General features: G+C 45.3%; 1 protein-coding gene across 3 annotated transcripts in view; it reads left to right on the top strand.

Annotated features, from left to right (window-relative positions):
• Positions 1 to 2,701: 2,701 nt before the first annotated feature.
• NAT10 (N-acetyltransferase 10) overlaps positions 2,702 to 20,762 on the top strand; it is a 42,710-nt gene continuing 24,649 nt past the window's right edge. Inside the window, exons 1-9 of one of the 3 annotated variants that reach the window (XM_053562893.1) lie at positions 2,702 to 2,947; positions 4,969 to 5,091; positions 5,422 to 5,513; positions 8,945 to 9,116; positions 11,240 to 11,362; positions 13,052 to 13,113; positions 14,819 to 14,933; positions 15,036 to 15,143; positions 19,173 to 19,306. In XM_053562893.1, the coding sequence (XP_053418868.1) occupies positions 4,984 to 5,091; positions 5,422 to 5,513; positions 8,945 to 9,116; positions 11,240 to 11,362; positions 13,052 to 13,113; positions 14,819 to 14,933; positions 15,036 to 15,143; positions 19,173 to 19,306 (914 nt within the window). In that variant the 5' untranslated portion in view covers positions 2,702 to 2,947; positions 4,969 to 4,983. Of the gene's footprint in view, positions 2,948 to 4,968; positions 5,092 to 5,421; positions 5,514 to 8,944; positions 9,117 to 11,099; positions 11,105 to 11,237; positions 11,363 to 13,051; positions 13,114 to 14,818; positions 14,934 to 15,035; positions 15,144 to 19,172; positions 19,307 to 20,762 lie in introns of those variants that run through there. The other 2 variants (XM_053562892.1, XM_053562895.1) reach the window with 2 other exon arrangements.

The following is a 20,762-nucleotide window of genomic DNA, read 5'->3' as shown; positions in this document are numbered from 1 at the left end:
AAAGACCAGCAGTTTGTCCAGGATCATTTAGTAAAGGCAGTTTTAATAGTGTTCTGTTACTTATTTAGAAGTAGTGGCTGTTTTTATATCAGGGAGACACTGTATTAAGCCATTGAGCTAAAGCTTTATTCATCAAAAAATTTGGGTAGCCTTTGCAGGGCATCATGTCAAACACTAGGCATTCAGTGATGACAAAATCACTGGTTCTTGCTTTTATTGAACTGTCTAAAAACACTGATGTCATTCAAAAGTAGCAAATGCTGTGGTTTAGCAATGTGGTTGACGGTAGATCAGTGGTTCTCAAACTTACTAATGCCGCGGCCCTTTAATACAGTTCCTGTGGGTCGCGACCCATAGGTTGAGTACTGCTGTGGTAGATAATTAAAGGCCACGATTGATAAGGTCTGACCTAGTCAGTGATCAGGAAAAGATTTCATTGAAAGGGATCATTGAGCTAGAAGGATGAGGGGGAGTAAAGTAGACAAGGGGAGAGAAGGATATATCTAAAGGTGATTATTTAGAGGTGACACCTCATATCTAAAGGTGACAGAAAACTATCAGGCTCAAGTGAAAAGAGTAAGGAATAGCAAAGTTAGAGACTGGAGAAACAAGGCTGCTATAGACAGCTTTATAGTTACATTCATGTTTTGTCTTTTAAGAACAGTTGGAAACTATTGAAGGTTTTTAAGCTGTTTGTGTGTTGTTGGGGGTGTGATGGTGGGTCACCTAATAAAATTGCCATTTAAAGAACACTCAGTACAGTGTTGGAAACAAAATGTATGGGGTAAGAGACATAAGCTTGTTGGAGTAGCTCGTGTGAAAAATGATTGTGACGTAAACTAAGGTAGAGTGGGGGTGGTAAATGGGTTCAATAACTTTACTGTCTCACTGATTTTTGCTCAGTATCCTTTGCTGATTTCTCCAGGCCTTGGATGTCATGCATCATTTCTTGCTATACTCTGCCCTAGGCTATCTCATCCTAGGGCAGAGTATAAAATCTCTGATTTTAAATATAATCAGCATTTTAGTCACTCCTAAATATTTCTAGTACCAACCCCCCCAGCCCCCCCGCTGGAATCTCATACACAAATATCTTGATTTGAATGTCATGTATTCTGAGTTCCTTGATTACCCTACACCAGCTGTATTCTGTTCACTCAATTGCTCAGGGCAAATGCTTGGGTACCATCTTCAGTTAACTTTCATACCCTATATCTAATCCTGCAGCCCATACACATGGTTGTACCTTGGATATTTGAATCAAAAGCACTTGACTGCCACCACTACTACCATTCTAGAACACCTTAACTACGATAGCTTTTAATGGTTCTCCCTGTTTGTACACTTGTCCTTCTGTGGTAGAGTTTTTGCACAGTAAGAATGAGCCTTTTAAGAGGGTAAATCAGGTCTTGCCTCTCCTCTGTCCCCAAACTTAAGTGATGTTTTATCACTAGAATTCTAAGTCTGGTCCCCATGCCTTGCATTATCCGACATACTTACCATTTTTCTACTTGCTGACTGCTATGGCTGTGCTGACTGCCTGGATTCTCCTTTCCCCTATCTTGGAGCTGTTAGGTGTGTAACATCTTTGGCATAGGAAGGCTTTTCACTCAGATATTCTCAAGGCTCATTCTAACTTCAGCTCTTTGCCCTAATGTCATCACAAAGGCCTTCCGTGTCCACCTCTAAAATAGTAATCTTAAGTCACTTTTTACTCAGTGGAGACAAAAAACTCACTTCCATAGTTGGTCACCTCCTTGTGTTGACCTCATTTTCATAGTCCAGACATGGGCCACGTGTAAGTGGGAGGCCACGTCAGGACAGAAGGCCTAGCTCCTTACGTTGATCACCTCCGTATGTTGACCAGTTTGTTACGGTCCCTTAGTTTCTATAGAGGGAGAAGAAAACTAGAAGAGGCATGTTGACGTGCTTCTGAATGAATTAGAAAAGAATTTGATGACAGATGCTAGACTAAATGGGTGGTGGTGGTGATTACAATTGGGATTCTTATTTGGGAAAGGAGTTTCAGGGGAAAGGAAACTGCGTTATCCGAGAAGAAATGACAAAGAAGCAGTTCAATGTGTTTGAAGCGAAATGATTCTGCCCTAAAGACGAACTTAAAATTGTGTGTATAGATTGCCCTTGTAGTTACTTGTTACACGTGGAGGAATTCCACCAACTGCTGCACGGAGAGTAAAGAGCCTTAGGGCTCCTTTTGCAAAGAGCTTCAGCAATTGAAACCAGATACTGGCTCAGGGGAGGCCCCAAAGTACAGAGAAAGTACATAGTCGTGGATAGAAAACTACAAGATTCCAGACCGGTCCGCGAGATCAGTATCATGGGTGTGGAGGGTTAAATGCGATGAATAAAATAGGTCTGCTGGCCGAATTTCCCCATGTCGTTGCATTAAAACGGGAAGTTACTTGAATAAGGGGATCAGCAAAATCGAGCACAGATCCCTGGAACCATCCCGTCTTGCACAACCAAGATACGCTGAAAACCCTGGGCCACTAGCGGCGAGTTCCACCGTACCTATACGGCAGGCGCTGGGTATGCGGACGTCCGTTTGTTCTGCCTGGTGTCTGATAAGAGGCAACTCGAATCCTGCATCGCAACTACGGCAAGCACAGCATTTGCACAAGTAGTGAAGATTTAGGCTGCTGCTCCGCCCACGGGGCGTGACGTCATCGCCCAGCGACAGCGTTGGGGAAGGTCCCCTCGCTCGCGGTCGCGGCGCCGTCAGAATGCTGGCGCTCGCGCTGCCTACTAGCGTCACCGCCGGACGCGCCGGGAAGTGGGGTGAGCTGCGATGGTCCACGGCCGGGCATCCGCTTCGGGCGGCCGGTGCGCACGCCCCTTCCGGAGTCGCTCTGCGTCCTCACGTGTTTCCGCTTCGCTGGGATCTGCCGGGCTCTAGACGCAGGTATCCCACGCTAGAGGGCTAAGGGTGACTGACTAGATCGGCGTCGGTGTTGCTCTTGGGGCGGGAAGGGAGCGGCCCGTAGGCTCTGCAGCCTGACTGATACCCCCTCACGCCGACTGCTCCCCACCCTCCACTGGGACGCTACTTGAAGACAACCCTCTTTGCTCCTATATGCGGCTGCTCTTCAGGGTTGCGTGGCTTAGTCTTCACTCTTTGAGGACTTCTAACTGGGGGGTTTAGGGGTGGTTCGGTGGGTGACAACACTTGGCTTTTGGCGGAGCTTGTCCAGGGTTCACGGTTGCAGCACATGCCTTCGAACTGAGGCAGCCTAATCCTAGACATTTCCGCATTCTTAACTATTAACTACTACATCGTGCACATTCATTTACACTCCTATTCAGCAGTCACATTCCGGATTTTGTTTTGTTTGCCAGTGCATCTGGACTGGTGCCTGGCACACAGATGTTATGTGTAGGTAAACAAGTGAATGAATGAAAAATGATCATTTTTCTCCTCTTCCAGGCCCTCTCCATCCATTTGGCCTTCATGACAACTTCAGTCCACAATAACCTCAGCACTTCATCCAAACCCTTACCGATTTACACATCTCATTTTATCTGTGTGTAGTTGTCTCTCGTCTTCTAAATACCTTCAAGGAAAATGAAAGCTTGAAGTCAAAGCCCTTATCCGGTCCCCTCTAGGGTTCCCACAATAAATACAACAAAAGGCAATCTCCAATAATTAGTTGTTGATTGATTTTTGTGGGGTCTTTATGTGACCTGTAACCCAGAGCTATAAGCTAGGCAGGTTGGTGAACTGGAAGGAGCTCAGGCTTTGGGTTCAGGCAGACTTGTGAATCCTGTTATCTACCTGCTATTCTACCTTGGGATACTTGTATTCTCAATACTTATTCCTTTGCTTATTAATAGGGGTCCTTGATAGTGACATAGTATTTTATAGTGAGACATGCTAACATCTTGTTTGGATTGGGAGGTTAGAGGGACAGTTAAGGTAGAATTAAGATTCAGTTAATGAGCTTTATGTTTAGAATTGGTTTAGACATTGGTGTTTCCAAGTATCATGTCATTAATGTGTCATTTTTACTTTTACATTGTAGTAATACAATCGATTTTTCTGATGTTTCTTTGGTGTATTTATTATAGTAATGATGCAATATTTTGTCACAGGTAATCATATAACTTTTGAGGTCTGTGTATGCAAGGGCTTCATCGTGGAACTATTCATTGATATCTTTTCCCTAACTTTATTAGTAATACATGAAAATTAAAAGGAAAAAAAAGTAAAGGAGCCAAAAAAACATAACTACTTTACACTTTGATATTTTCTTTTAGTGTTTTTTCCTCTGTATGTTAGTATGTGCATTAAAAAAGATACCGTGTTTTATATTCTGCTGTGATATTCTCTGACCTATATCCCTATCCTTAGATAAGTTTTAAAAAATGCTTTGTGAATACCTTTTTATTTATTTATTTGAGACAGAGTCTCACTATGTTGCCCTTGGTAGAGTGCCATGGCATCACAGCTCACAGCAGTCTCAAACTCTTGGGCTTAAACGATTCTCTTGCCTCAGCCTTCCAAGTTGCTGGGACTACAGGTGTCTGCCACAACACCCGGCTATTTTTTATTGTAGCTGTTGTTTAGCAGGCCTGGGCTGGGTTCAAACATGCCAGCCCCAGTGTATGTGGCTGGCACCCTAAACCACTGAATTATGGGTATTGAGCTGGATATACCATTTTATATTTAGTTATTCTCCTATTTTTTTGAACATTCAAGTTTTTGATTTTCAAAAAAAATCTTTGATAGAGGTTTGAATTGCAGCTTCCCATGCTGAGGGAATATGTCTTTTCACCTCCCAAGCATAAGTTTCCAGATTCCAAAATTGAGGCTGCTCTCTCCCCTATGGAGCTACTCGAGGGTTAGGGCAGCTAACCTAGCCCAGCCACTGCCCTCACAAGAGGCAGTGAACTAATGCTCCCTAGCCAGAACCTGGCATCCATATCCTGTTGTATTTTTTTCTCTTTTAGTGATACTCTTTTACCATGCATCGGAAGAAGGTGGATAATCGCATCCGGATTCTCATTGAAAATGGGGTGGCTGAGCGGCAAAGATCTCTCTTTATTGTAGTTGGAGATCGAGGAAAAGATCAGGTAAGATGTAAATGCTTCCTGAATTACTATGTGCCCTGTCCCAAACAGTCAGGGTGTTACAGGCCCTCTGGAGTTTCCGCTTATAATGACATTAAGATCTCTTTAGCTAGTGGGAGCACCTTTGTTAACCTGCAGTGGTGGGTTAACTATAAGGTTCAGTGTGGCTAGTGGCTTTTAATCCCAACCTGGTCATTACTTGCCTTGTGACCTTGGACATTTTCCTTTCTCGGCTGTCAGTTTAGTTATCACATTTGTTAAGTGAGGAGTTAGATCTGGCAGTCACTAAGGTCTTTCTTGCCCCTGAGAGCCTGTGACTTTTTTCTTTGGCAGGTGGTAATACTCCATCACATGTTGTCTAAAGCAGCTGTGAAGGCTCGGCCTTCAGTGCTGTGGTGCTACAAAAAAGAACTGGGGTTTAGCAGGTAAGCATGGACCTTTGTGTGTCTCGTTCCACTTATAATCCCCTTTTGTTAAATGCCAGAACATGATTCCTTGACATAGTTTTTCAGGGATGTTTAGTGGAGGTACTATCTATCTGAGAGGACATTTCTAAATGGAAAAAAAAATGGAGCTGATATCCTTTCTTCATTCTTGATAAGTTTCAAATCATTTTCATGCATTTTAAGTCCTCAGCCCAATGCCTTGCTTTCTGCATGGAGTTTTTCTTCCAACTTTTCTGATCTGATTGAACCCATCAAATGTGAGTTCCTTCCTACTGCCTTTCCTTGCTTCAAATTTATTTTATCTTCTCACTGTCTTTTTTTCCTTCCCTTCCTTCATAGAGGAGATGCACATCATCCCATATGCAAGGAATACTTCTTTACAGATGCTGAATCTCTTCTCTCACACCTTTGAGGATCTTTGTTATCTTTCTTTCCTCTGTTGGCCACTCTATACCCTTTGGAAACTTTCTCCATTTTTCTATAAAAAATTCTCAGCTTTTCCTGTTCTCAAAAAAATGATTAGCTGCATACCCAGCTTTGTCTCTTAGGCTAGTTTTTGCCATATCCCCTAAAACAGAAACCTTCGTAGCCACCCTCTTTGCTGTCTGTCTTCTGCTTCTGTCATTTTGACCAAATTCTGCTCTGAGATGCCTCCTGTGACCTGATGTCTAATGCAGCAATCTTTCTATTTCTGCTTCTTTTTAGAGGTCTTCTTCTACCTGTTCACTGCTGTATTTGACAGCTGGCAATTCTCGTATTTTTTTGAAGTTGTCATAGTCAAGACTTCTAGTTGTAAGTAGTAGACCTCTAAGACACACATATTTGGCACAAAGGATTTTTATTGAAGTATATGAGATAAGTCAGAGAACATAAGAGGGTATGATTTCAGCTCTGTTTAGGAATGACAGCCAGACTGCTAGTATTCCCAGCACACTTCTCATCCCTGCCTGTTTGTTCTGTGCATTCGCAGTGCAGACCAACTTTCCATTTTCTTTTGTTCCCCTGGCAAAAATAGTACTTGAGATTTTACCTGTTTTGGGTCCAGCCATTTGGAAATCAGGCTTTCTCCCAAAATTCTTGTGGAAAGATGTTCATCCCTGGGTGAGAGTAGGTGGGGCCAGGCACGTAGTAGAAACCTGGCAGTTCTTAATACAACTTTGCATTTGGAAGAGTTTGGTGTGGAGTGGGGAATACTGTTCCTTGGGATGAAACCCACCGTGGGGTCACCTCATAAATATTCTTTCTTGGGCTCAGTGTCTTTGCCCAGACCCCCTTCCTGGGTGCTTCTCTTTCCTTTGATCTTTTCCCCTGCCCTGAGCCTACCTAGCATGTATGTGTCTGCCCTTGTGCCTCTTCTCCCTCCTTTATTCCCAGATGTGCTTGTCTCTGATGCTGGTTTTTCTGTCCTGTTTCTGCTTTTCTTTGCTTAGGCTATGTCCTCTACTAGAATGCCATGTCCACCTCTCTGACATCGCTTGTGAAACCTTCCCCATGTTCAGGGTATGCCTCCTTGGTGTTGCTTTTCTGGAGTCCTTCAGTCATACCTGATAGTTCCTCTGCCCTCTGCAGCACTTGTCTCCCTTCTACCAGGCTTATCACTGGATGCTTTTGCCAAGGGCTATATTCACTGACAATTTATAACTTACGCATATTTCTTTCTTTTTTTTTTTTCTGACTTGCAGGTGGTAAACTCAGGAGTTGTCTCCTACGCGTCTTTATGTTTTTGTATTTTCAAGTGATGTAGCATGTTTGTAGTGGATACTCAGTATTTGTTGAGAGGCTCTTGAATTTCCATTAGTACCAAAGCCTAAACTTGTCCCTATCCTGTGGTCTTAAACTTGATTTTGCCTAAAGGAAACCAGATTTTGGGTAAATAATTGGGCCGTTTAAAAAAAGTTATAAAAGGCTTATTTGTAGGAAATTTGAAAAATGCAGAAAATATAAAGATGACAATAAAAAAAACCCATGATCTCACTACCTAGGCATTGTTAGCATTTACGTGTCTGTCACTGGTGTGTAGTTTTGCACTGTCATTGGTATTTTGTTGTGCATACTATTTCATAATTAGAAAGGTAAGCATTTTTAATACAGGTTGAGAACAAGTTCTTTTGCTTGTCTCAGAATTTTAAGTGACTTCTGACTCAGTATTTTCCATTTGGCAGCTGTGAGATAGATGTGGAATTAGGCAGTTCACAGTTTTCTGGGCAGATTTGCTTTTTGAACTTAACCCACTTGGTTTTGCTTTTAAAATTCTGTTCTTGTACCTCTTGCAGTTTGTCCACTCTACCCCTGTGTTAATCTTGCAGAGTGTCATGTTCAAGCTGATGCTTGTCCGTGAGTTGTTTATTGGCTTTAGGCTTGAGTTAGAAGGGACAGTGGAGATAAAGTTAACCACTGCCTCGGTTCACAGATTAGGAAATGGAGGCCCACAGGAGAAAGGACCTTTCTCCTATCTATTAAATGAGAAAACTGTGCTAAGATTTTGATCAACCATAGTCTTCCATTCTAAAGCAGTCTTATTCCCTCTTTCTGTAAAGGAAAGGTAAATGGCAGGATTTTTAAGACCAAAAAAAGTCGAGGGGTTTCTGACATGTCCAGTTTCCATTCTAGTACTTGTATCCTGTATCATGTTGTCTTATGTAAGAGTTGCCTTGAGGACATGAACCCACTCTTTGGGGAAGGAAGAGATGAATTCATCTAAGAAACATGAGTAAAGTAACTAACCATCACCTTGCCTTTCCCATGCCCCCTCAGAGCAAGGTGTTCATGAAACAACTGGCTTAAGACTAAGATGTTGAGAGGCAGCGCCTGTGGCTCAGTGAGTAGGGCGCCGGCCCCATATGCCGAGGGTGGCGGGTTCAAACCCAGCCCCGGCCAAACTGCAACAAAAAAATAGCCGGGCGTTGTGGCGGGCGCCTGTATTCCCAGCTACTGGGGAGGCTGAGGCAAGAGAATCGCGTAAGCCCAAGAGTTAGAGGTTGCTGTGAACCGAGTGACGCCACGACACTCTACCCGAGGGAGGTACAGTGAGACTGTGTCTCTACAAAAAAAAAAAAAAAAGACTAAGATGTTGAGGCCGCCTAAGTTTGGTTTTAGGCTCTGGCTTTGGCCAAATACGAGGTTTAGCCACTACTGTTGCCTATGTTTTAAAGCGAAATATCTGCCTCATATAGCAGAATAGCAGGGTTCACACATAGACTTATCACTTTCACTCCAAGCCCTTTATCTCAGCCATTCTAGTCTAATGCTTCTCTTCTGCCTTTCACCTTTAAAGAGAAGGAATTCACCCCCAACTGTCCAAGTTTCCTACTAGCTCTCAATGTCCAAGGTGATCACTGAGCCTGTCTCCTGGTACCAGCTCTTTAGCCTCTCTGATTGACTGGTTCTCATGGGTTGGGGGGTGATTACAGCCACCGGAAGAAAAGAATGCGACAGCTGCAGAAGAAAATAAAGAATGGGACATTGAACATAAAACAAGATGACCCCTTTGAACTTTTCATAGCAGCCACAAACATTCGCTACTGCTACTACAATGAGACCCACAAGATCCTGGGCAATACCTTTGGCATGTGTGTCCTGCAGGTGGGTGGTTTCTCTAGCCTGTGAGTGATGGCAAGACTCGAGAGGTGCTTGGGCTGCCTGGTTATCCACCAAGAACAGGTGTACGGTACGGAGAGAAGAGTTACATGTTCCCTGGCCCCCAGGCTTACTAGAGGAAGCCCTGGTCACTTTCCACAGGAAACTTCGTCACCTACCCCAAATAAAAATAGAAGTTCTGTTGGGCGGTGCTTGTGGTTCAGAGGAATAGGGTGCCGGCCCCATATGCCGGAGGTGGTGGGTTCAAACCTAGCCCTGGCCAAAAACTGCAAAAAAAAAAAAAATATATATATATTTATATATAAATAAATAAATAAATAGATGTGCTGTTGTTTAGAGATCCTAGAACTCATGGTGATGCTCCATTACAACTGGTTTTCTCTCTCTCTTTTTTTTATTTTTGTAGAGACAGAGTCTCACTATACTGCCCTCGGGTAGAGTGCCGTGGTGTCACACGGCTCACAGCAACCTCTAACTCTTGGGCTTACGCAATTCTCTTGCCTCAGCCTCCCAAGCAGCTGGGACTACAGGCGCCCGCCACAACGCCCGGCTATTTTTTGTTGCAGTTTGGCCGGGGCTGGGTTTGAACCCGCCACCCTCGGCATATGGGGCCGGCGCCCTACTCACTGAGCCACAGGTGCCGCCCGTACAACTGGTTTTAATCAGCTGAAGCTGATAGGCAAGTACCAGGGACTTTAATGACCTAGGACCCCAGCCCCTTTTGGCACTCACCAAAGACTTTCCTGATCAGTGAGGGATGTGTTCTAACCAACTGGGCATAGACCATGTGTCCTATCCAGAGTGCTCGAGTAGCATAACCACTTTTCCCTTTAGTTGAGAAATACTTGGTGAATTTCTTTAGCCCTATGTATTCTCTTGCCCTGCAACTTAATAGACTTAAGTTTCGCTTTTTTGGGGGAGGGGGTGATAATTCTAGTTGTTTTTGTTTGATTCTTTGACTCCTGGGCTTCTACCTTACTCCTCCAAAAAAAAAGACAAAAAAACTTCTGTGGCTCAAGCAGCTAAGGTGCTAGCCACATACACCTGAGCTGGCAGGTTCGAATCCAGCCTGGGCCCGCCAAACAACAATGACGGCTGCAACCAAAGAATAGCCGGGTGTTGTGGCAGGCGCATGTAGTCCCAGCTACCTGGGAGGCAGAGGCAGGAGAATCGCTTGAGCCCAGGAGTTGGAGGTTGCTGTGAACTGTGATGTCACGGCACTCTACCCAGGGCGACAGCTTGAGGCTCTGTCTCAAACAAACAAACAAAAAAACAAAACTTAAGCCCAAATCCCCACATTTTCAGGTATTATATACATGTACTTCCTTTTTTTTTTTTTGGCAGTTCTGGCCGGGGCTGGGTTTGAACCCCCCACCTCTGGCATATGGGGCCAGTGCCCTACTCCTTTGAGCCACAGGCGCCACCCCCTATGTACTTTTATACCCATTATTACTATGTCACTTACAAACCTTGCAAATAAGAAATGCCGGGGAAAATAAAAAATAGAAGTTCTGATTTTTTTCTTCCTGCGTGCTAGTGCTTGTCTCCTGCACTGCTGGCTTGCAACCCACTTTGGAGCCAGAATAGAGAGCATTTTGCCTCCTTTTCACCCTTGGTTTTCAGAAGAATGCCTGGCATTGGTAGGGTGGTCAGCTTCTTGCTGCCATTACCCGTTGTTGAAATGATGCCTCCTGTGAGCAGTAGCTCCCCCATGTGGTACAGTAGCTCCCCCATGTGGTACAGTGGAGTTTTTATCAGATAGTTTCATCAGTAAATATCAGGAAAATGAAAATAAGGTGATTCTGAAATTCAAGTGTGAATCGGTAAAGGTTGGAAAATTTGTTTCCAAATAGGATCTTATCAGAGATTATAAGAGACATTTTGACATATAAAACCTGTATGTCATACCTATACTCAAGAGCCGGGCTGTCCTCTGTGGTGCCCCTAAGAAAGGTGCTATGTGTGTGTCCTGCTGAGTCAGGGGTGGGAAGTATGGTCTTGGCTTTATGCTCTGAAGCCCTTTTTTTGTTTTATCACCTGGCCCTTGGGTAAGAGTCTCTTGGGGTATTATGTGCATGACAGCCCTTTCTGAGGTTTCTTTCTTCCAGGATTTTGAAGCCTTAACTCCAAACTTGCTGGCCAGGACTATAGAAACAGTGGAAGGTGGTGGGCTGGTGGTTATCCTCCTACGAACCATGAACTCACTCAAGCAGTTGTACACCATGACCATGGTAAGCATCTGTTTGTTAATTGTTTTTGCTGTAGTCCACTTTATTTAAAAATTCCTGTTGAGCATCTCTGGTGAATGGTCGGCTCGGCCTCTGGACTGGGAGCTCTTTTAATGCAACTAATGAAAAAATCACAGCAGGTACATCTTAGGGTCCCTGAGTGTGCCTAGGAACCTCTGAATTTCACCTTTGCTTTCGGGTACTTGCGACTACCTCAGTGAGATTCAGATACGATGCAATTGACATGCAGGTAGATTTTTTGGCACGATATTCCGCAGAGAGCATTGCCTGTGCTTCAGTGTGTGTATCGCAAGAAAAGGACCCTATGCTAACTTCTCACTGGCCTAATGGATGGTAAAGGAACATTGGCCATTCCCACTCTCAGTTTGGCCAGAATTTCGGCTCTGGGAGAGGTACATTTATCCCAAAGCAAAAGACACTGGCTGAAGACATGGTTGGGAGTGGTGCAGAGCTGGTCCCCCGGCTCCATCAGTATTACTGTGTGGGTGTTCAGAGAGGTGGGTTTTCAGCTGTGCCTATAGCTCAGGAGTGGTAGTAGGATTGTTTCAGGGTTCTATGAGCTGTGTTTATCCGAGAAAGTGGACTTTCCTTAAATCTTAGGGGCAGCTTCCTGTCACTGCCATTCCTATCATCACTTGCCACTGAAGGCCCTCAGATAACGCTTTTGTTCTCCACTGGAATGTGCTTCCTTTGGATATCTGCCTGTCTGGCTTCCTCACTGCATTCAAGTCCCCACGTAGATCTCACCTCATCAGCATGGTCTTTCCTCACACCCTGTTTAGCAGCTTGGCCTGTCAACTCCGTAACCTCTTCAGAGCAGTTGGCAGTTGCCTGGGGTTGCTTATTCACTTGTTCTCAGTCTGTTCTCCTGTGCTAGTCTGTAAACTTGACTGGGAATGCTCCCTTGTGGGTGCATTTGAAGATCCCAGAGAGTGCCTGCCCTGTAGTAAATGCTCCTTAGATACTTGGGAATGGAGGACTGGCTCTGTGCTCACACCAGTTTGTTTGCTCTTCCTCTTCTTCATGGCTGCCTGCTCACTTTTCAGGCTTCAGCTTCTCAACTCCGGGAGGCCCTCCCTCATGACCCTATAGAAGGATGCTCACTCCCCTTCCCCATCCTGTCGCTGCGCCCCAGGTTTCATTGGTAGCATTTACACAGTTTGTATTTATGTAGTCATCTGTGTTCCTCTGACCATTAGATTATAAGCTCTCTGAGAACAGAGGTCACACGCTTTATTCATCATGTATACCCAGCATGTCTGGCACACAGCATATTAATTTTATTGAATGAATGAATACATCATGGGTTGCTGGATAAAATATGGAGAAACATAGTATAATAGTAAGAAACTTTGCCTATAGTGTCTTGTCCTACTTCCAGTGAGTACCATCTGGCCAGTTCAGCGCAGCACACCGTTGTGTAGAAATGGCTTTTGTTTCCAGTGGGATTGCTGGTGGCTCCTTTGATAGCACTTCATATTTGAGCCCCAGGCCTCAGCACTTTTGGATAGTGTACTCATCTCAGGGAGGCTCTCCGCATTACCCTATAGAAGGATGCTCACTTCCCTTCCCCATCCCCTGTCGTTGCGGCCCATATTTGCTGTCTTGTTTGTTGTCTTGCTTGACAACAACAATTAACTTGTCTTAATGTTTGTTGTCTTGCTTTCTTAGGATGTACATTCCAGGTACAGGACTGAGGCCCATCAAGATGTGGTGGGAAGATTTAATGAGAGGTAAGATGATTATCTCTCACAATTGGGGACCCATAGTGGGAGGAATATGTTTATTGTGGGTCCAACTGGAAACTTTGGTTTTATATCAGGTAGAGTAGGACAAGATTCCAAAAGGGTGAGATTCTTGGTGGCAAAGTAACTGGCAGCACTGAAGATGGTGGAAAGTGGAGGCCAAGAGGCCTGGATTCTGTCTTTCTGCTGGCCCTGACACAAGTTCGTGGCCTCAAACCAAGTCACTCTGTCTCTCAGCTTACTCATCTTTCAAAGGGGTGATTTGTTTGGATCACTTTTTCTCAGAACCTATTTCATAGGACACTAGTCTTTTTTTTTTTTTGAGACAGTCTCATTATGTCACCCTCGGGTAGAGTGCTGTGGCGTCACAGCTCACAGCAGCCTCCAACTCTTGGGCTTAAGCAATTCTCTTGCTTCAGCCTCCCAGGTAGCTGGGACTACAGGTGCCCATCACAAAGCCCAGCTATTTTTTGGTTGTAGTTGTCATTGTTTTTTGGCACGCCCAGGCTGGATTTGAAACCGCCAGCTCTGGTGTATGTGGCTTGTGCCCTAGCTGCTGAGCTACAGGCACCGAGCTAGGACACTAGTCTTTTAAGAGGGACCTTATGACAAGAGGGTTTTTGGCCAAGTATGTTTGGGAACTGCTGACACTGTTTTCTTTTATGAAGATTCACATTAGCCTATTGTAGGCTCTGAACAATCTTGCAGCAGATGGGACCTGTTTAACTGATTGTTGTCCAAATTTATTTTACCACAGAGCCCTTTTAAAGGGAATGTCAGTTAGTAGCCTGAGAAATACTTTTAAAACATTTTGGCCTAGATCAGTGGTTCTCATCTGGAGCGGTTTACTATTTGCCAGTGTCTGGAGACATTTTGATTGACTTTGTGGGTGGTGGGGGAGATGCTCTGGGCATTTAGTGGGCAGAGGCCAAGGATGCTGTCAGACAACTTGCAGTGCAAGGACAGCCCCACAACAGAGCATTAGCTGGTCCAAAATGTCAGTAGTGCTGAGGCTGAGAAATCCTGGCCTGGATGATTTTCAGTCTGGGATGCCTCAACTCAGTAGAATGAGCAGAGCAGGAGGAGCAGCTGTGTGCTACTGGACAGCACAGAAGCCTGGGAAGGTGGCAAGGGAGACCCTTTTATTGCAGTGTGGGAGCATGTTTGAATTTTGTAGGCAAACACATGCTTTTCTCCATGCAAGAATGTTTGTTATATTTCTTTGGGGAACTTACTCTTCCCTTTTCCCTTTTATTTATTTCTTCATTCTTGTGAGAGAAGTGATGGAAAGTAATTCCATTTCGTGTGTTTGTTTCCCTGTGTGACCAGAGATCGTATGCAGGTTGCATTTGAAATTTCCCATTTACTGGGGCCTGAGCCACCTTAGTGGGTCTGGGAGGATGAGGAGAGGACCACATTAAGTAGGAAATGGGGTGAATGTGTAGTAGGAATGCTTATGATCAGTCTTGTGGGCAAAGTTCTCAGTTTGCTTATTTGCTGTATAAAGCATGTTCGGGTGTCTTGTAGAGAGGAGCCTCTGAATCAACACACACTGTTCTCCAACTGGGTTTTGGCTTTCTCTGGCTTTCTTAGAGACACATGGGGCCAAATGATTTTCCTAAAGTAATGCTATGCTCTTTTGTAGACATTGCCTGCTTCTCCAATACTTCATTATAGTGGTTTTGTTTCTCAGGTTTATTCTTTCTCTGGCCTCTTGCAAGAAGTGTCTTGTTATTGATGACCAGCTCAACATTCTGCCCATTTCCTCCCATGTCGCCAACATTGAGGCCCTACCTCCACAGGCTCCGGTGAGTCTGTGCGGGGACCGCAGGAATCTAGGGGAGGCTCTGTTTTCTCTGTTGACCCTCCTGTGGCAGTGGCAAACCTTTTCCTCCTCTTCTATCTGGCAGGATGAGAGTCTTGGTCCTTCTGACCTGGAGTTGAAGGAGTTGAAGGAGAGCTTGCAGGACACCCAGCCCGTGGGCGTGTTGGTAGACTGCTGCAAGACCCTAGACCAGGTGAGTGTGGCATTCAGAACTTCTCCACCCCGGTATGCATGTATACAACTGGAGGGGGGCTTTGCCCTCGTGGAGGAAAACAGCTTGCAGAGAGCAACAGAAGCCAGTTCAGACAAGTCGAGACCTGGAGCCTCCCTAGGAAAGGGGCCCTTTGTCTTGCAAGTACTCACGTGTACTCAGCAACAACAGGGCTGTTCCTTATTGTCTGAGTTCACAAAGGAAGTCTAGAGATTACCTCTCCCCATGCCCCAAGTTAAGAGTTCGGGGAGCTGATGGACTACATTGAAGAGGAATCCTATCAGCACTTTTTCCAAGAGAGGGTGACATGTCTGTATTGAATTTCAGTTAAGTTTTGATGATAATAAAGTTTGTGCTGTGGCTTGTTCAGAGTGAGAGGAGAGCTTGAGGCCCATAGTGTTTACCATGGTGTCAGTGTGAGGCTTGATGAGGGTGGGGTGGTGTACACTTGGTCTCTGGGTACAAATAGCAGGCTGGGTGGGAGCTGCCAGGGTGCTTCTCTGTGCTCACTAAGGTAGCCAGCGCTGGTAAATGTGGCTTCTCTGCTGGTTCCTGGGCTGTGATGGGAGCTGACTGGGCATAGCCCAGAGGCCTTCAAGCTGTCAGGTGTATTCAGGGTTCTGGTCTTGCCTGAGTCAGATGAGTAGCACAGGTCTCTTGGCACAGAAAATGGGTGCATGACACCTGTTAACTTGAGCTGGGTCCTCACAGGCTGGCTTCCCCTTTCATTCTGGAAATGAAATCACCAGCTACATAGCTCTCTCTGCAGCCCAGGCTGCAGGCTCAAGGTTGCTTTGAACCACTTTATCACCAGAGTGAGGGAGTGAGAGAGTAAAGAGGGAGAAACTCCATTGTTAGTGATAGTGTTTATATAAAAACAAAATGAAACAGAAAAAGGCCCATGGGTGGCACCTGTGACTCAGCAGGTAGGGTGCTGGCCCCCTATACTGAGGGTGGCGGGTTCAAACACAAACCCGGCCAGACTGCAACAAAAAAACAGCCGGGCGTTGTGGCGGGTGCCTGTAGTCTCAGCTCCTTGGGAGGCTGAGGCAAGAGAATCGCCCAGGTCCAGGAGTTGGAGGTTGCTGTGAGCTGTGTGAGGCCACGGCACTCTACTGAGGGCAATTAAGTGAAACTCTGTCTCTACAAAAAAAAAAAAAAGAAAAGAAAAAAGGCCCATGGCAAACAAACAACAAAAAAACCACCACCAACCCCCCCCATAAAATAAAAAACAGAGAAAGAAAAGAAAATTAAGTGTAAAAGAATATGCATAAAAAAATAAAAAGTAGTGTTTCTGCTTGGCATTCCCATTCTGCAGAGCCAACTACTCTTAACAGTTCACTATATGTCTTTCTGGATCTTCCAGGTGTTTCTCTTATCAGATAAACGGGTCCTTTTAAAAAACGTGAAGGGTGTTGGGGCGGTGCCTGTGGCTCAGTGAGTAGGGTGCTCATATACCGGAGGAGGCAGGTTCAAACCTGGCCCCGGCCAAAACCTGCAAAAAAAAAAAATGTGAACGGTGTATAAGGTGTATGAGGTGTGATTCTTATTAGAAATTTTGGTAGATTCCAGCTTTTTGCTATTACTTACAGTGCTGTTAGTATGTTTTTACAGATAAGTATGTGGGGACTGTATTTAGGACATTTCCAGAAGAGGACTTGCTAGACCAGAGATTGTGTGCATTTTTTTTTTTTAATGGGAGGGGAAGGGAGTTGATTGTGTGCATTAAAATTGGCATTGACCTAAATGATGGAACTATCCACAGTGTATGAAAATGACTTTTTCCTGTAGCCTTGCCAACAGTGGGGACTTTTAAACTTGTAAGTCTTTAGTAGTCTGACAGGGGAACATCGGATCATTCTTTTAATTTATGTTGCTTTGATTATGAGAGAGGCAGGCACCTTCTTTATATAGTTATTCGTAATCTGTATTTTGTTTTTGTTTTTTGTTTCGTTTTATTTTTTTTAGAAGACAGTCTGCTCATGCCCTTGGCTCATTTTTTAGTTGGATTTTCGTCTTCATTGGTTTTTCATTTTAAATTATTTTAGAATTCATTTTAAGTACACAGTTGGTACTTTGCTATTATGTCTGTGGATTTTTCCAATCACCTTTTATTAGAATTTATAACTTTCCTACTCTAAAACAAAAGGATTTAAAATACAGCATTCAAGTGAGTGTGGTAGCTTGGGCCTATGTCCCAGGACTTTGGGAGGCCCAGGGGGAAGGACTGCTTGAGGCTCGAGCAAGAGTGGGACCCCATCTCTACAAAAGATAGAAAAATTAGTGGGGTATAGTAGTGCATGCCTGTGGTCTCAGCTACTCAGGAGGCTAAGGCAGAGGATCCCTTGAGCTCAGGAGTTGGAGGTTGCAAGAGTTAGGATGACACCATCACCGTCTAGCCTGGGCGACAGAAGGAGACTCTGTCTGGTGTGAGGGGCTATATATAAAACATATATACATATATGTATGTATATGCAATATCATTCAGCAAAGACCAAGTTAAGATAAGTAGGACCTGGATCCCTTTTGGTTTCCCATCTGGAAAGGCTCTGGCTTCCTGAAGCCTTCTCCTTCCACCTGTGTGGGTCTGCTTAGTGTCTGTCGCTGCCCCCTGAGTGAGCCATCTTCCCATGTGGCCTTCCCAGCCTCAGGTCCCAGGACAGATCCCAGTGGGGAGCCATGTGGCCCCTGCTGTGGGCAGCTCCTCTCCGTCACCACCACTGGCATCTTTCCCTTCGAGGCTCTCCAGGCACGGGAGAGAAGTAAGACACACCTCCTTCACCTTCTAGTGGGATGAAACAATGAATGAAGGATATGAGCAGATCCTGTGGTGAAGTAGAAAGGGCTTTATACAAAGAAGAAAAAGAAAAAAAAGCAAAGGGGGTCAGAGCGTTCCAGGGTGAGGGTGGGTGCTGTGGTTCTAGAACACAGTGGTCAGAGACGGCCTGGTTGGGAAGGTGGTATTTGAGTGGAGTTGAGACGAGCCCATTGGCCCTCTGGGTGAGCGCTTCATGCACAGGGATCAGTGAGTCCCTCACCCGAAGCAGGAGTGTGCCTCAGGTGCTCTGACTGGGGAGGAGGCTGGTGGACAATAAGCAGGGCAGGGATGGGGGAGTTTAGGAGGAGATACAGGCCCCCGGAAGGGCTTTGGCACCTGCTCTGCAGGAGGTGGGGCAGTGGAGGATGTTGTGCCTGCAGTCTCTTCTCAGCTCAGCTGCCAGGAGGATCCCCAGCCTGATTTTTTAAGACAGGGGTCCTCAAACTTTTTAAACGGGGCCAGTTCACTGTCCCTCAGACCGTTGGAGGACCGGACTGTAGTTTAAAAAAACAGAACAGGAACAAATACAATCACACCACCTCGTGTGGCCCGCGGGCCGTAGTTCCAGGACCCCTGTGGATCCCCCTGGCTGCTGTGTTGAATGTAGACTTGGTGGAATGGGAGTGGAAGCAGAAAGACTCATTGAGAGGCTGCTATGATGATGAATACAGGACAGGATGGTGGTTTTGAGCAAAGTGGTAGAGGAGGGTAATGGTGAGGAAAGGTAGGGCGTGTATGTTTTGAAGGTGATGGGATTTGCAGGCTAATCAGGCAAGGAAGGAGAGGAAATTGAGGAAGCTTTTGGCTTAGGCAGTTGGATAGTTAACTGAGATAGGGAAAACGGTATGTGGTAGAGGTTTGGGAGAATATGAGGTGTTCAGTTTCAAGTTTGAAATGTCTCGTGTACAAGTGGAGCTGTACAGGAAGCACTTGCATGTGTGTGAATATCTCATATACAGGGAAGTGGTCAGGATTGGAGCTGTGAATTTGGGAGTTAGTAGCACCCGATTTAAGGCCTTGAGGCTGAGATGAGATGACCAAGTTGGAGGTGTGCTGAGCAGGGCTTTCTGGCCTGTCACTGCCCCCCTTTTATTTAGCCTTGGCATCAACCCGACTTCTCCACAGTGATGGTGGTAAGTGGCTGAGACTTGGGCCTTTACCAAAGCTGACCTAATGTGTTTCCCTTTCTACAGGCCAAAGCCGTCTTGAAATTTATTGAGGGAATCTCTGAGAAGACCCTGAGAAGTACTGTTGCACTCACAGCTGCCCGAGGACGGGGAAAATCTGCAGCCCTGGGTTTGGCTATTGCTGGGGCAGTAGCATTTGGGTAAGAGGATCAGATTTCTCATCTTTAGGAATTGTGGACTCTGAGGGGGCAGTGTGCAGGGTGAGGGGTCAGGAGGCAGGAGCACTGCTCCTTCGGGTTCCTAGTCCTCAGTGGGTTTGCTATGTGATTTCTCTAGTTCTTGGGTTCCTGCTAGGAGGCAGCAACATGGTTTTCCCCAACTCACCTTAGCACCACATGTAAATGTGTGTGTATACACAGACACAGGCACACCAGGTTTTTCGTAATCACCGTTTATAGTTGGACAAACATGTGAAGCAAAGAAATGGGAGTGAGAAACTTTAAAACTCTTAAGGGGATGAAAATGTCTGTGAGCAGCTTTGAGAAAAGTGTAAGTTTGACATTTTAGTTATTATTTTTTTTTGAGACCGCATCTTACTCTGTGGCCCTGGGGAGAGTGCTGTGGTGTCATAGCTCACAGCAACCTCAAACACCTGGGCTTAAGAGATCCAGGATGAGGCTAATCTTGCCTCAGCCTCCCAAGTAGCTGGGACTTTTGGCACCTGCCACAACACCCGGATAATTTCTCTTTTTTTAGTAGAGATGGGGTCTGGCTCTTGCTCAGGCTGGTTGCAAACTCCTGAGCTCAAGCAATCCACTGACCGCAGCCTCCCAGAGTGCTAGAATTACAGGCGTGAGCCACCGTGCCTGGCTTCTTATTTTAATGATTTTGATTCATAGGTTTTATTTGCTTTTGAGTATGATATTACTTTTTGTTCTTTTCTTTTGGTGCAGAAAGCTTATGCAACTGCCAATAGAGTCTGTTCACCCTACTTCACAACCATAATAATGGACCTAGAACTTACTATGCTCTCCTGTATGTGTTACCTTCCTCGGTGCTCCTTAGAGCTCTGTGGACATTTTATCCATGGATAAACCCAGGCTCAGGGAGTGCCAGCGACTTACCCAAGATCCCTCAGCAAGTCAGTGCTTTAGCTGGGTCTTGAACTCAGCTCCTGACTCCTAGTCCTTTGTTCTTCCTGCTGCTCAGCTGAACCAGTCAGCCTCTTGGCCATTGTCCTTGTGGCTCAGCAAGGATATCTTGGAGGTTAGCTGTGGCCTTGAGCTCTCTAGTTTCACCCTCTGCACAGCTAGTAATGAGTATGAAGCTGTCCTTCCTGTGGCAGGCACTGGTCTGGGGCAGTGTGCTGGTGCTACTTCCTGGGGGAGTTGTCCCCACAGTGCCTCAACACTTTGCTTTCACAGTTTTGGTTGATAAATGCCAGGGCTTGCTACCTTCACATTTTTAACATGTTTTCATCAGTTTGGGAAGAAGAGGTTGGAAGTTGCTTTACTTTTCCTCCCTGAGAAGTATCCTGAATTTTTTCTGCTGTTATTTCTGGTTATCATCTTTGGGACAGTGGCAAACAAAAATCTGTTTTTAAAGAAATTTTCTTAAAAACCCTCCTTTAGGCTTGGTGCCTGTAGCTCAGCAGTT

The sequence above is a fragment of the Nycticebus coucang genome, chromosome 14 (genome assembly GCF_027406575.1).
Source record: "Nycticebus coucang isolate mNycCou1 chromosome 14, mNycCou1.pri, whole genome shotgun sequence".
Lineage (NCBI taxonomy): Eukaryota > Metazoa > Chordata > Mammalia > Primates > Lorisidae > Nycticebus > Nycticebus coucang.
The sequence above is the reverse complement of the archived record's forward strand: the minus strand, read 5'-3'. Positions and strand labels throughout refer to the sequence as shown.